The sequence below is a fragment of the Lepus europaeus genome, chromosome 11 (assembly GCF_033115175.1).
Source record: "Lepus europaeus isolate LE1 chromosome 11, mLepTim1.pri, whole genome shotgun sequence".
Taxonomy (NCBI): domain Eukaryota; kingdom Metazoa; phylum Chordata; class Mammalia; order Lagomorpha; family Leporidae; genus Lepus; species Lepus europaeus.
Window position 1 is genome coordinate 10,507,377 of NC_084837.1, and position 15,237 is coordinate 10,522,613.

At 56.3% G+C, this 15,237-nt stretch overlaps 1 protein-coding gene across 2 annotated transcripts in view; it reads right to left on the reverse strand.

Moving 5' to 3' along the window:
* PCSK6 (proprotein convertase subtilisin/kexin type 6) overlaps nucleotides 1–15,237 on the reverse strand; it is a 171,816-nt gene that overhangs the window by 109,195 nt on the left and 47,384 nt on the right. For both annotated transcript variants that reach the window (XM_062204976.1, XM_062204975.1), the window contains exons 3-5: nucleotides 2,920–3,030; nucleotides 2,339–2,482; nucleotides 884–960 (exon numbers count right to left, since the gene is read on the reverse strand). In XM_062204976.1, coding sequence (XP_062060960.1) covers nucleotides 884–960; nucleotides 2,339–2,482; nucleotides 2,920–3,030 — 332 coding nt within the window. The remainder of the gene's footprint in view (nucleotides 1–883; nucleotides 961–2,338; nucleotides 2,483–2,919; nucleotides 3,031–15,237) is intronic.

Consider the following 15,237-nt stretch of genomic DNA (forward strand, 5'->3'; position numbering starts at 1 on the left):
GGCAGTGGCCTATGCGGGCCCACACGGTGTCACGCAGGCCTGAGTCAGATCAACCTCGGCTAAGAGACGCTGGTGGGAGGGTCGGGCTAGCACCTGGTCCAGAACTGGGGGAAGAATGCAAGGGCGCTTGGGATTTTCCTCTAAACATTTTCAGAAGAACGCTAAGGACTCGGGGCTTGGGGTCTACTGGTAGAGAAAGGATAAACTGGCCGCACACGTGAGCATCCAGGGCCGGGGCTGCCCAAGTCCCTTTACAAAAGGATGGGCCCGCAATGACCCCCACAGCAGCCTGGGCAGCCGCTGGGCGGATCCCTCACCTGCCCTCTCCCCAAACCTCACACCAGTCGCAGGAAGCAGAGCGGCAGCTCCTGGGACAGCCTCTAAGACACAGAGTCCCAGCAACATCTCCAGTGGGCAGGAGGCCCCGGCCAGTGAGTGACAGAGCTGGGGTTTGTCCAGCATCACTCAGGGCCTCTCTACCTGGCTCATGAGGTCCAGAATGGTGTCACAAACACTCAGGCCCGTGACCCGTGTGCTCCAACACACCACGGCTGTCTTACCCCAGCCAGCCACGGAGACCTCCTCGACTTCCACGTTATTCTTTCTTGAACCATTTCAACATGGTTGGAAACAAGAAATAGCTTCCATTTCTAGCTGAGCAGCAGAGGCTGCACCCCCCCAGGAAGAGGCTGGCTCCGCAGAAGCCTCCGTGGCCTGAAGGCTGGTGTGGACGTGGCTTCCAGCTCCCAGATAAAACCCCACCAGACAGCGCCCAGGCAGGTGGAGACGCGCCCCCCGCCCCAGCCCAAGCTGTCTCTGGGACCGCTCTGTGCAAGGTGCAGCCTGCAGGGAGAGCAAGGGGAGAGGGCACAGAACAACGTACTTGTTCTCATTGCTGGCGTCGTACCGCGGGGACGGGTCATAATCGTTCCCGTTGACGTCATAGCTTGCATAGGAGTCCTAGAGAGAAGACCACAGACAGGGTGAGCAATGGCACAGCCCTTCCACTTAGCATGTCTCTGAAGCCCGTGCTCATGGCTGCAGGTGTCAGGATTTCCTTCATTTCATATTTTCAATATGTATGTTTTTGTTTATATACTTTGAACAGTAGTAGCTCACATAGTTTTGTATCTCCCTTTTAAAACATATCATAGGGGCTGGCGCTGTGGCGCAGTGGGTTAACGCCCTGGCGTGAAGCACTGGCATCCCATGTGGACACCGGTTCTAGTCCCGGCTGCTCCTCTTCTGATCCAGCTGTCTGCTGTGGCCTGGGAAAGCAATAGAAGTGCACCCACGTGGGAGACCAGGAAGAAGCTCCCGGCTTCAGATCGGCGCAGCTCTGGCCATTGCAGCCATCTGGGGAGTAGACCAGCGGATGGACAACCTCTCTCTCTGTCTCTACCTCTCTATGTAACTCTTTCAAATAAATAAAATAAATCTTTTTAAAAATATCATAAAAGCTTTCTCACTTTATTGACATAGTCTCTAAAACTCTTTTTTTTTTTAAGGATTTATTTATTTGAGTCAGAGTGAAAGAGAGACAGAAAGATACAGAGAGAGAGAAAGAGAGAGAGAATCTTCTATCTGCTTGTTTACTCCCCAGATGGATGCAATGGCTGGCCAGGGCTGGGCCAGACCAGGCTGAAGCCAAGAGATGGGAGGTTCATTCGGGTCTCCCACTTGAGTGCAGGGGCCCTATGATGCTTTTGCAGGCACATTAGCAGGGAGCTAGATTGGAAGTAGAACAGCTGGGACTCGAACCGGCTTCTGTACAGGCTGCCGGTATCACAGGTGGCAGCTTTACCCACTACACCACAGCACCAGCTATCAGATGGACACAATGTGGCTGACTACACCACTGCCAGCACCAGGCTCTTCAGAGTATCGAAGGAATTGATAATATTGACTCTCTACTGGGTTCTCTCCTTCACCCTATGAGCCCACTGAATCCTTACAGTGATGCTATGAGGTAACCCCCTTTCTTAGCCCCATTTTACAACTGGGCACAAAAAAGTCACCCAGCTTCCTCGAGGTCTCAGAGCGGTGCAAGGGGCTCACGTGCTAATCCTGGAACCGCTCCTATCATGAAAGTCCACACAATGACGGGCTCTGTGACGCATTTAATTCCGTAAGCTCCATTCTGAGAAGTGGGTGACTCCTCAAACCCAGGCTGGCTCCCTCGGCAAACCCTCTCTCCTCGGCACCTGGCCAAGCAGCTGGCAGCCTAGCGTTCGCCTGGGGAGTGGGGGGCAGATGGGGCACTTGCTTTCTCAAGTTGAATGCGTCTCAATGGCGGGCATAGCTGAGCCTCCAGGCATCAGGTGCACGGAGAACTTACGTAGTTGGGGGCCAGGTCAGGGTGGTTACGCTCTATGCCATCATCCAGGATGGTGACCACCACGTTCTTCCCTGTGTAGCCCCTCTTCCAGGCTGCCTGCACGTTCATCTCCGACCGGCAGCGGCTGTTCCTGTCGCCACAGTGCTGTGTACACAGAAGACACAAAGCCCCCCACCGCCGACATGGACCCTCTGGATGTGGAATGGACACCCAGGGCAAACCCACAGCTCGTGCTTGCAAATAAACAAGAGCCGCCCCAGGTCCCACCTCTTCCTCCCTGGAAGCACAAACGTGGAGGGGCCCCTCCCTTTCTCTGCACCTGGCACCTGCCTGTCATTTCCCCCCTCCCTCCAGGGGCTCTGCCCAGGGTCTGGGGTTCCCCAGTTAGTCCTACAGACTGCATTAAGAGACCCCCTGGACTTCCACCACTTCAGAGAGAATTCACAAGGTGGCTCTTGTGCTGCCCCGCCTCAAAGGAGGGGTTTTGCACTCAAGCTGCAGCGTGACCATCTGGAGCTGTCGTGCAAAGTCAGCTGTGTTAGGGGAAGCGACCCGCGCCAGGCCAGGGCACCGCCACTCACCATGTACCACATGTTGGACCAGATGGGGTCGTTGAAGTAGAGTGCCTGCGAGTCGCTCCGCACCTGCCTCTTCACCCTGCGCTTCACTTCCTGCTGTTGCAGCCACTTCACCTGCCGGGAAGAAGCGAGGGGACGGTTCGCTAGGGTCTGCATGTGGGCCGAGCACGTCCCCAGAGGTTCACGTGCCAGAAGCCGGGTCCCCGGCGGGGCAGGGTACAGGCAGCAGGACCTAGAAGAGGCGGGTGATTCTGGAAGGTAACTGGGTCACAGAGACTCCCCCTGGGGAGGATCAGTGCTGGCGGAGTGAGCGAGTCTCTCGTGACTGTGGGCTGTCGCAAAGCAAGGCCACCCAGGGGCTCGGCCCCTCCCGCACGGAGCCGTTTCTCTTTCTGCTTCTTGACCACACTGGGATGCAGCCAACCAGAGACCATGCAGAAGGGCCACCTAGTCTCGGACTTCCAACATCCAGAGCTGTGAACCAAATGGACCTTTTCTTCATCAATACCAGCTTGAGGTATCTGTATCACAACAGAAAATGGAGTCACAGGGGCCAGCATCCTGGTGCAGCAGGTTGATCCGCTGCCTGGGATGCCAGCATCCCATATGAGCACCAGTTCAAGTCCCAGCTGCTCTGCTTCCAATCCAGCTCCCTGCTAATGCGCCTGGGAAAGCAGTGGAAGATGGCCCAAGTGCTTGGGCCCCTGCACCCATGTGGGAGACCCTGATGGAGTTTCAGGCTCCTGGTTTCAGTCTGGCCCAACTCTGGCTATTGAGGCCATTTGGGGAGTGAATCAATGGATGGAAGTTCTCTAACTCTGCCTTTCAGATAAAATAAACAAATCTTTTTCAAAAAGGAGGAAAATGGATTAAATCTGTTTTTAAAACAATCTCCTGATTTTCTACAGCCTGTCTAGGGTGTTATATATCTGTGTCCTAGTAGTGTTCTGTAGGCAGTAGGGTGGGGTGTACAGTAGGGTGCAATATCTGTGTCATAATAGTGTTTTGGATGGTGAGTTCCAAGGGGACATTTTTACTTCATTTTTAAAAAAAGATTTACTTATTTATTTGAAAGTCAGAGTTACAGAGAAAGTGGGAGAAACAGAGAGATCCTATATCCTATGGTTCACTCCCCAAATGGCCACAATGGCCAGGGCAGAGCCAGGCTGAAGCCAGGAGCCAGGATCTCCCACATGGATGGCAGGGGCCCAAGCACTTGGGCTATCCTCCGCTGTTTTTCTCAGGCCATTAGCAGGGAGCTGGACTGGAAATGGAGCCGTTGGGACACAAAGCAGTGCCCATACGGGATGCTGGCGTCACAGGTGGCGGCTTTACCCCCTAGTCCACATGCTGGCCTCCCACTTGTACTTCAGAGTGACCATATTTGAAAAGTGAGAACTTGCATGCCTTTGTGAAAGGAGAAATACTACCAATCTGTAGATTATAAAGTCATTCTACCAGGGGAAGGTGGGGGAGGAGGACTCGTGAAACTGCCAATAAACTATCTGATGACCCTTGTCCCCTCCCCCAAAGGAAATGCAGGTATGGAGAGAGAGGAAGACACGTGTGATCGAACTGTCATTGGACGCCGTCTCACAGTGAGGGCTTGAGTAACTAAATGCTGGAAATCCATTCATCGGAATTGTTGGCAGCCACTAGAAACGAGGAAGTGAAGCATGCACAGAGAAAAATCTAGAGCGGATACAGCAAACTATTAAAAGCAACAATGCCTGGATGCTGACATTGTGACAACTTTAAGCATTTCTAACTGCTCTTGGGATTTTACACCTTTCTTTCGACTGTTACAATCTGCCTTCACGACCAAGGAATGAAGTCTGAGAGGTGGCACAAAAGATATTTAAGAGAGGAACCAGGGGCCAGGGTGTCTGGGTCAAAACCCAGGGCCACACTCCTGGGAAGCAGTCAGCTCACCTCCTTGACCTCCGTTTGTTCATCCATAGACTAGGGACCATCCCTTGTTGCCAAAAGGGGTAGTATACCCAGAGTCCAGTATCAGTGCTTGGCACACAGCCAGTATCATTGTTTGATGTCGATTTATTTATGTGTGTTTATCCGAAAGGCGGAGACAGGGGCCAGCACTGTGGTGTAGCAGGTAAAGCCACCACCTGCAGCATCAGCATCCCATCTGGATGCCGGTTTGAGTCCTCACGGCTCCACTTCCAGTCCAGCTCTCTGCTGTGGCCTGGGAAAGCAGTAGAAGATGGTCCAAGTCCTTGGGCCCCTGCACCCACGTGGGAAACCCAGAAGAAGCTCCTGGCTCCTGGCTTCGGATCAGTGCAGCTCCAGCCACTGCAGCCATTTGGGGAGTGAACCGGCGAATGGAAGATCTCTCTCTCTCTCTCTCTCTCTCTCTCTCTGCCTCTGCCTCGCTGTAACTCTGCCTTTCAAATAAATTTTTAAAATAAAAAAAGGCATAGATAGACACAGAAATACAGAGATCTCCCATCTGCTAGTTTCTTGCCCCCAAATCCACAAAAGCTCAGACGGGGCCAGGCCAAAGCCAGGAGCTGAGAACTCAGTCCAGCTTCCACCACGGGCCTGCCACCCAGGGTGTGCATTAGAAGAAAGACGCAACTGGGGGCGGAGCTGGGACTTGAACCTCGGTACTGACGTGGGACGCAGCTGTCCCAAGCAGCGTCTCAGTCACTAGGCCCAACGCCTGTCCCCCAAAGACTGTGCAGAAAGCGGGACCAGCATTGTGGTGCAGTAAGCACCACTCGGGAAGACTGCAGCCCACCTTGGAGGGCCTGGGATCAAGGCCCAGCCCCTCTGCTTTCCATCCAGCTTCCCGCTAATGCACCTGGGAGGCAGCAGACGATGGCTCAAGTACTTGGCTTCCTGCCACCCACGTGGGAGATCAGGATGGGGCTGCTGGCTCCTGGCTCCTGCCTGGCCTAATCCTGGCTGTTGAGGCCATTTGGGGACTAAGCCAGCAGGTGGAAGATCTCGCTGTCTCTCCTTCTCTTGTCACTCTGCTTTTCCAAGGTGGAAGGAAGAGGAGGAGGAGCCCAAGGTGACTCAGAGTCTGGGCTAAGGCAGGGGACTTCAGGCTGGACCCAGAAGCTAGGACAGGTGTGGGGGTAAGGAGCCACCTGAGGCCGAGAGGCAGGGGGCGAGCACTCCCCGCGGGAGGGGAGTACCCTCAGTTTGAAGGGAGGAGGGGATGGTCCTCCAAGGTGTCCTTGGTGTAAGGGCCACTCAGCTCAGAGCACTGTCCCACCGCCAGGGGTTTGGCCCAGAAAACACCTGTTCAGGGGGCTCCCCAGGAACACTGCCAGGAGCTCAGGACTGATGGTGGGTTGGTCGCTTCAAAAAGCCTCTGCGCCAAGTCTGAGATCATTTATAATGCCCCTGGCAGGTATCTCCAGGGAACATGAAACCGGGAGAGCCTCTGTTCACAGTACCCGCTGAGGGCAACTTGCAACTGCCCCAACTAGAGAGCTCTGACCTTGTGTAAAATACCGAGGCCAGAATCTCACAGCCTGTCCACCGTCCTGTCATAAAACCACAGACTGCATCCCTCTTCCCAGGCTGGGCCCAGCACCTCCATCCAGCCCCACCCACAGGGCTGCCCACCAGGCAGGGAAGCAGGTGAGAGGGTGGCTCACCCTTACCCTCCCCAGTCAGCTGGCATTTGCCAGAAGGCATGAGATATTCCCTGGTGGGATGGCAGAGCCCCCGGGCCCCTCACGGTTGCTGGGCTCAGGTTAAGTGACCCCCTACATCCACACAGCGCTCTGAGGGGCTGTGACAGCACCAGGTCTGCAGCACGGTGCTGGGGGGCTCTCGCTGGCCTGGTTTCAGGGGCAGCCTGCTCAGTCTAAGTCTCTGGCCAAGGAAGACTCTGCCAGGCCAAGGGGGCTGAGAGATTATTTGCCAGGGATGGGGGGTTCTGGACCCCGACTCTGTAGAGGTGGAATCCAGGCGGCCAGTGCAGTCACGGAGGCAGGGTCAGCCAGTGGGCACGCGGCTTCCTTGTCCAAGCTCTGCTGACTGTCTTGCTCTTTGCCCATCCCCAGGAAAGTGCTGGGGGACCCCACACCCGACTTGCTGCTGGGGGACCCCCACACCCAAGTTCCTGTGCTAGGGGACCCCACACCCGACTTCCTGTGCTGGGGGACCCCACACCCGACTTCCTGTGCTAGGGGACCCCACACCCGACTTCCTGTGCTAGGGGATCCCACACCCGACTTCCTGTGCTAGGGGACCCCACACCCGACTTGCTGTGCTAGGGGATCCCACACCCGACTTCCTGTGCTAGGGGGTCCCACACCCGACTTGCTGTGCTAGGGGACCCCCACACCCAAGTTCCTGTGCTAGGGGACCCCACACCCGACTTCCTGTGCTGGGGGACCCCACACCCGACTTCCTGTGCTAGGGGACCCCACACCCGACTTCCTGTGCTAGGGGACCCCACACCCGACTTCCTGGCCAGCACAAGGACTGCGTTTTCCCGTGTCCTCCTTCCCTGATTTCTCTGGACAGTGGGCATGCTGCGCGTTGTCTACCCAGCTGCTCACTCAGCTACAATGTACTGGGTATTCCTGCTTGTCTGGCACGAGGTACCTGGAATACACCTGGTCCGGTCCAGAGCCAAGGTGCCTGGCCCTGCTTCCCCAGCTGGGATGCAAAGCTCAGGCTGAACCCAGAGTCCCCGGGCCACCCTGGGGAAGGTCAGCCGTGTGCCGATGACCCAAGTCACTGCAAGTTGAGCTCTCATCCAACAGAATCAGAACCTGCCCACGAGCGAGGGGCACCCTTGAGAGACCCTTCAGGGTTCTCGTTACATGAGTGGGTACGCAGTGTGTGATAGAGGGCTGTGGCCAGCGTGCAGGCGGAGAAGGACACGCGTACCTTACACGGTCAGCTCTCCGTGCAGGGAGCAGTCGCCATGCTTCCCTGTCACTCCACGTGCAAGCTGCTGTCAGGGTCTCTTCACCGGGCCCTCCCAAGCTCCTTGCGGCTCAGACCTCCTCTTAGTGGAGAAGGTGTGGGGAGAGACAGCGGTGCACATGGATCCATGTTGCAAAGCCCCCGACATTGGGAAAGCAAGCCCTACACAGGATATACCCACGAACGAGAGCCTGCAGCAACACAAAACGACATTGCTGTGGCTGAGGACAGACAGCAGGGCCGGGGTCGTGCGTGGGGGCTGCCATCTTCTCGTGTAGAGACTGCTCCCCTTCCAAAGCCCTGAGACCACAGGATCGTGGGAAGGGGAGCTACTGCTAGCAAGGAAGCTCCTGCGCATTCTAGCCGATTCCCTGCGGGTTTAGGGAAAGCGTCATTAAGACATGGATCCCGAGATGCACGCATCTTGGATTCTCCGGGTGCGCTCTCAACACAGTAAGACGTTAGGGAGGCCAGGGGGATGGAGACACGGGAGGAGATGGAGGCAGAGGCTGGAACGGTGCAGCCGCTACAGACCAAGGCGGCTTCTCCCACACCCTCTCCTGGAGCCCTGGGAAGGACACGGCTGCCGACGCAGCAGCCCCGACTCTTCGCTCACCAGGACCACAAGATGGTCAGTTTCAGCTATGCTAAGCCCCCGGTTTGTGGTATTCGTTATGGTAACCCTAGAAGACTGACAGGGGTTTCAGGCACTAAAACCCAGCCTGTGGGGCGGGGGGTGTTCCCAGCCTGTGGGGGTGCATTCCTCTCTTGCTGCTACTGACTGATGGGGAGGCTGGGGCCTCTTGAGGTGGGAGGGTCCAGGTGGCCAAGGCTACAGCAGGTGCCCTGGGCTAGGGAGGAGGCTGCAGGCAGAGGCTTTTTAGTACTATTGAAAACTGGGAGCAGCAGTCCCGGTGTACTCAGGGGTGGCCCTCTCCTGCCAGAAACACCACCCATACCAAAGGCCTCCCAGACCACACCTCTCAACCTGAACGCTTCTCTCCCTGCACTCTGCTGGGCACAGGATCCCAAACCGGCTGGCAACTCCAATTAAAGCCGCCCCAAAGGGAATCTTCACTCAGATCCTGTTCCTACTGGCCTTACAATGCCTCTGCTCTCCAAGTCAGAACAACCTGGAGTCCCCTCTAATGCCAGGGTCTCACAGAATCCCCTAACAAGCCAGGGTCCAGGCCCTCCACGGGTTGCCATGGCCACCATTCCCTGTATCAGGACAGTCACAGTGGGCTCTGGTGGGGTGCCCCTCCTCCATCCTGCACGTGATGCCATGTGACAGATACCTGGTATAAACTGGACCTCCTGCACCTCACAGCCCCCAGGCCACCCACAGTGCCCGAGGCCTCTTAGCCGGCTCTGCCTCCTGGTGCGGCATCGCGGGGCAGCAGCCTCGGCTGTTTCTCCAGGCTGGGCCTCGCAATGAGAAAGCCCTTCTCTCCTCACTGGGCCAACCGGGATCTAAACGTCAACCCTCACCACCTGGAAGCCTCCAGCGCCCAGGCTGGACAAGGCAGGGCCTCCCTCTCAGGCTCCTGGCTTTGACTGGCCCAGCCCCAGTCATTGTGGCCATTTGGGGAGTGAACCAGCAGGTGGAAGATTTCTCTCTCTCTCTCTCTCTCTCTCTCTCTCTCTCTCTCTGCTTCTCTTCCCCTCTCTCTAACTCTGCCCGTCAAGCAAATAAAAAATAAATCTAAAAAGAAAACCCTCCTCCCTGCTATGGGATATTGAGAAGAAACTTAACCTACTGTGGTGTTTAGAGATGGGGGCGCCGGGAGGTGACAAGAACTAGACAAGGTCCTGGGGTGGCCCCTGGTCCTGGGGATGCCTCCTTACACCTCCAGAACCCAGAGCCAGAACTTTTAGAACTCTTCAGAATCTGCCCATCTGCCGCAGTGCTCAATAGCAACAGAAAGGAGCCTGAGACATGAAGAACAACTGTGAGAGAGCAGCCCAGGAACATCACGAACCCCTGCTGAGCCCCTGCGGAGACCCTCCCCCACCCCCACCAGGCACTCCCATCAACACTGAGTGCACTCCCCCACAGGCACGTGCCACTCAGCCTACGCAGGTCCCTCTCCACTGCCAGGCCCTGGCTAACGTCACACAGGGGACGTGGGGGACTGAGCCGAGCTCTCGGCCGGGGCCGTGCTCCCTGAATGAACGAAGGGCGGCCAAAGTGCTGGAAATGCCAGGAGCTGCGTGGACAACGGTGTGGGCAGGGGTGCATAACCTCTCTCTGGTCTGGAGAGAGAGAGAGAGAGAGAGGACAAGCCCACTAGCCCACAACTTTCGCCAGCTCCTGCAAGGGGCCTGTATCCCCAAATGCTTACGAACCATCAAGCTACGCTGGTCTCACGAAGGAGGGAAGAACAGACATGACAACTGTCACTTCTGGAGGGCAGTGGGGACCAACACCGAGAGCAAGCACTGGCTAAAGGGCTCCACTGGGCCCCTGGGGCGGGGGAGGGGGCTGTCAGGCTCCTACCGCAACCCCAGAACCCCACAACTCCACAACCCCAGGGCAACAGAGGAGGAAGAGAAGTTGGAGGGACCAAAGCAATAAGAGAGATTCTAACAGCCTTGAGACCCTCCCAATCACCATGGCAACTGGGAACCCAGCCCTTCCTGCCCCTCCCCCTTCCACACCTGCAGCCCAGAGAGAGAGAGAAACAGGGCACAGACCATTTGGAGACCACCCTGTGGAAGAGCCCTGGTATGCAGTCTTTAAAAATGACAGCCCTGGTTCCCCTGGTTCTGGAGACTGGAGAGTGGGTGAGACACACCTTGGGAAAGGTCTCTTCTCTCCTCTGCCTATCATTGGCCTCCACCCATGGACACCAGGCCCGGCAGCCAGAGTCCCATTCTCTTTGCTGTGAGCCCCCTAAATCCTCACGTTGAACGCCCAGGACCTCAGAATGGGACTGCATTTGGAGACAATCTTGGTTAAGCTACCATGAGGCCGTGCGGGTGGACCCCAGCCCCTCTGACCAGTGCTGTCCTCGGCAGAGGAGGTCAGCTCAGACACACACAGCGGGAGGGGCACGGGTGGACACAGCGCAGACGCGGCCACCTTCTGTCATCTCTCCTGACCCTGGACCTCTAGCACCTGTACTCGGGAGACGAGGCGTTTCTGTTGTGCAAACCACCACCGGGCGCTGGTCAAGGCCGCCCTGGCACACTGGTCAAGGCCGCCCTGGCACACTGGTCAAGGCCGCCCTGGCACACGAACACCCCTGCGAACCAGACCCAGGCCAACGCACCCAGGTGCAGCCTCCGCCAGCGCCTCCCTCGGCGTGGCTGTAGCCGCACAGAGTGCGGCTTTGTTCACGCAGGCTCCCAGTCTGCTTTAACCAAGGTGGCCCACTATGTTCTTTTTTTTTTTTTTTTTGACAGGCAGAGTGGATAGTGAGAGAGAGAGAGACAGAGAGAAAGGTCTTCCTTTGCCGTTGGTTCACCCTCCAATGGCCGCTGCGGCTGGCGCATCGTGCTGATCCGAAGCCAGGAGCCAGGTGCTTCTCCTGGTCTCCCATGGGGTGCAGGGCCCAAGGACTTAGGCCATCCTCCACTGCCTTCCCGGGCCACAGCAGAGAGCTGGCCTGGAAGAGGGGCAACCAGGATAGAATCCGGCGCCCCAACCAGGACTAGAACCCGGTGTGCCGGCACCACAAGGCGGAGGATTAGCCTGTTAAGCCATGGCACTGGCCCACTATGTCCTCTTGAAGCATTCGTACGGAAGGCAGCTGACAGGCGACACAGCCACAGACAGCACTTGTGCATGTGAACCTAATCTGTGCAAACTGAGACACAGCTCAATACACCCGCACTGAGCACCCACCTACTACTGACTCTGTAGCTGCCGGGCCTGCAGGGGACTGAAAACAACCCAGACGTGCAGCGCGTTTCACTGCACCAGTGAGAGATGGCTTGCATGTGCCTAACCACGAGCCAGGTCAGCTCACTTCTCACAGCCCCTCCCCACCCTGCCGCCCCAACCCTCCCAGCACCATCTGCAGATCCCCTGCCAGCCCTGTCTCTGTCACTCTGTCACCAGCTCCCAGGCACACACCAGCCCTCACCCCCACCAAACACTGCCCCGGGTGCCCTCTCTAAACCCACAACTGCTAGGGAGAGCAGACAAGCCGCAGGACTCTCCCCGGGAGCTGCCAGGGGGCTGGGGAGGAGAGTGGGGTGCATTCCATGCAAAAAGGAGGCGTGAGGGCCATTCAGGAGGAACTTAAAAGCCAGGGCTCAGAGGCTGCAGGAGGCCAGACCAGGAGGGTGTGGGCGGGGCCCTGTACCTCTCACATCACCCCTTGGGAGCAGGGCCAGCAGAATGACGGGGGCCAAGGGCGCTTGGGAGACCAGCAGTGCAATGGTCCGGGTGAGAGAAGACAGATGCCCGCCTGGGTTAGGGGTGCGGGCCACGACGGGCAGGCTAGAGCCAGGCAGCTCATGGAACGGCTCCAACGGAGGGAACCACGCTGGAAGGCTTCAGGCTGGCCTCGGAATTCAGAGAACGGTCTCTGAGATGCAGCGGGGGTCCCTGTCGCTGATCTGGCTTTGGGACAGAACTTGGAGGTGTCCTGGAGACATCTCAGGGGACGTGCTAGGCACGCAGGTAAGCTAGGAAAACAGCACCTTTTAAGGTGTATTTTAAGACTCAAAACTTTGTTGCCAACTTCTGCCAGCCACTAGGACCGGCTGGGTTGTGCTGAAAACGTGAAAGGACAGCTTGTTACTTCTTCATCCCAGACGCCAGGGACGGGAGTGACGGTGTCTGCGACCACTGGTTAGGACACCTGAGGTTCCCACTCTCCCCGTGGCAACAGCCGCCCCCGCCCCGCTCACTACAGTTCATCGCCCCCTGCGGCCCAGTCTGCTCACTTGCTGTCTCTGTGACTTTATTTGCCAGGAACTTTTTGTTTGTTTGCAGTTCGAGTGGCTCTAGCACACACAACTATCAGATAAAATTCCATCTGTGGCCGATGGAAACATCGGCTCCGTGCGTTGCATCACTGCTGGAGGAAACCTGAGCTCTGATTACACTCTGGGGGCAAAGTCGCAGCCTACAGAACAGCAGGCTCGCTCCAGTCTCGAAACCGTTTTTGCAATTTGGGAGCTTTCAACTATGAATGGGAAGCATGGAACCAGAGGCTCCCACCGCCCCCGGAAGGAGACCCCGGGGGCCTCCCTACTCACATCTTGATCCTTCCATTCCGGCCACCAAACTGGCTGAGGAGGGAAGGGAGGAGAGGGCTGAGCCCGAGTCATCCTGCTGAAATGTAAGGTTTGGAAGACGCAGGCAGCAGCAGCTAACTATAAGCCAGCTTGGAGCAGGACCAGAACGAGTAATTTAAAAAAAATTTGTGAGCCCTTTCAGCTATTGGCTGATGCGTTGGTAGCACCCACCCTTCTCCAGACTTTTGGCAAAAGAGCAAGTTAAAAACAAATGCTTTCAGTTTGGTGAAATGACAGCCCTTGGAAAACCCAGGGGTTGATACAGACCTCGGAGAACACTTGGGCCGTTCTCCCCAGGATGGGCTGAGCGACCACACAATCAGCAGAATGGCCCTTTTCAAAGATGGTTAAAAAAAACACACACACAACAAGGTAACTGCGAGTGCAGCGAAAACTATGGCACAATTCTGGGACATGGTCAGTGCAAAAGGATGCTGCCTAAAAGTGTAGGTGTGAGTGGGTGTGTGTGCACACACGGAGGAGTGTCGTGTGCGTGTGTGCACACGTGGAGGAGTGTCGTGTGCATGTGTGTGTACACGCGGAAGAGTGTCGTGTGTGTGCGTGCACATGGAGGAGTGTTATGTGTGTGCACGTGGAGGAGTGTCGTGTGCGTGTGTGCGCACACGCGGAGGAGTGTCATGTGCATGTGTGCACACGTGGAGGAGTGTCGTGTGCATGTGTGCACACGTGGAGGAGTGTCGTGTGCGTGTGTGTGCACACGTGGAGGAGTGTCGTGTACGTGTGTGATTAAAGAAGAAAATCCTGCCTTGTCTCCTCTCCCCCAGCCTGCCCCTGTGCATTTCGTTTTGTTTTAACAAACGCACACTGACTATGGGGAGGATCGTAAATTCTATCAGTTATTGGAGCACTCTTATACAATAGTGACTGGAGCTAATTAAAACAAAGAGCCATCTGTATTCAATCGAACTTTATCCTAAGCCCTATAACATTCATTTCCAGTTTGGTCATTCAAAGGCAATGGTAACTTCGCATTCCAATGTCCCTGGATCACGTTAACTCATCTTTGCCTTGTGTTAATAATACTAATGACAGGGCAGACGTTAAGGTGTCGTGCAAGCGCTCTGCTAAGGAGAGGAGACTGCTTGGATGCACTGCAATGCAAGATAACCTTCAACACCGATCGCAAACCGTTCGTTTGGACAAACGTTGAATCAGAGTGACCAGGCGCAGTAAATATTAGTCAGACTGACGGCTAATTGATTCGGTTTGCCTTAAAACTAGACTAATTTTCACCGAGGTATTTCAGTTGCGATTCTGAATTCCTAATTGGTTCTGAAGCCTATTTGCATTTCCTGGGGCTACAGCTTTAATGAGAACTTGGAGAAACAATCAGCCAATCCGTGGGGGCCCAGGCAGGGCTGGGCTATCTGGGCTGTTTACCTCCCCCCTTTCTTCCTGACTGGCAGAGCGCTTTGATAGCAGTCCTGCCAGGAGCTTATTAGGCAACTCTGCACAAAAGGGGATTTTATTCAAAGACATTTAACTGCCCCAGCCTCTGCCTAGGAAACCTACCCTTCCCTCTGTTGCCTTTCTGGGAACGCCCTGCCCACAGACCCAAGCTCATACACCCAAAACCAAGCCGGTGCACGGCTGCAGGAGGGGGCAGGCCTGGGGCACAGTGGCACTCAAGCTTTGCCTAGAATCTGTCTCTGCTGCCTGGGCATACGTTCCTCACACACGCATGGGTCTCTGGTCCCACTTCTCTGGGTGCTCCCCAGTGCACAGGCCTGCTGGGCCGCTCTCCATCCCCCAGCAAGGCCTTGGACCCCGCAGGTGCACAGCCGGTATTTTGAGAAGGCAACGAAGAGCAGTAGAGTTGAGCACCTTGGAAAGTTTTATGGCTGAGTCACCAAGAACAAAGGATGTCCCTACAGCAGATGAAGCCGCTGGTATCTACTCTAGACCAGGCTGAGGACTCCAGACGCGGGAGGGGCGGGCTGCCTACACCCGGCAGATCACCTATGTGTGTGAAGACAGTGCTGCAGCGACTCCTCTCCCAGCTCAGCATTGTCCCCAGGATGACAGAGCACGGCCACTTTGGACCTCACAGAACCCAGGCCCCTCCATGATCACGCCACACTCCTTGCCCGGATCACACGTGGATCACACGTGGCGCTCAGCCACGTGCCAGGT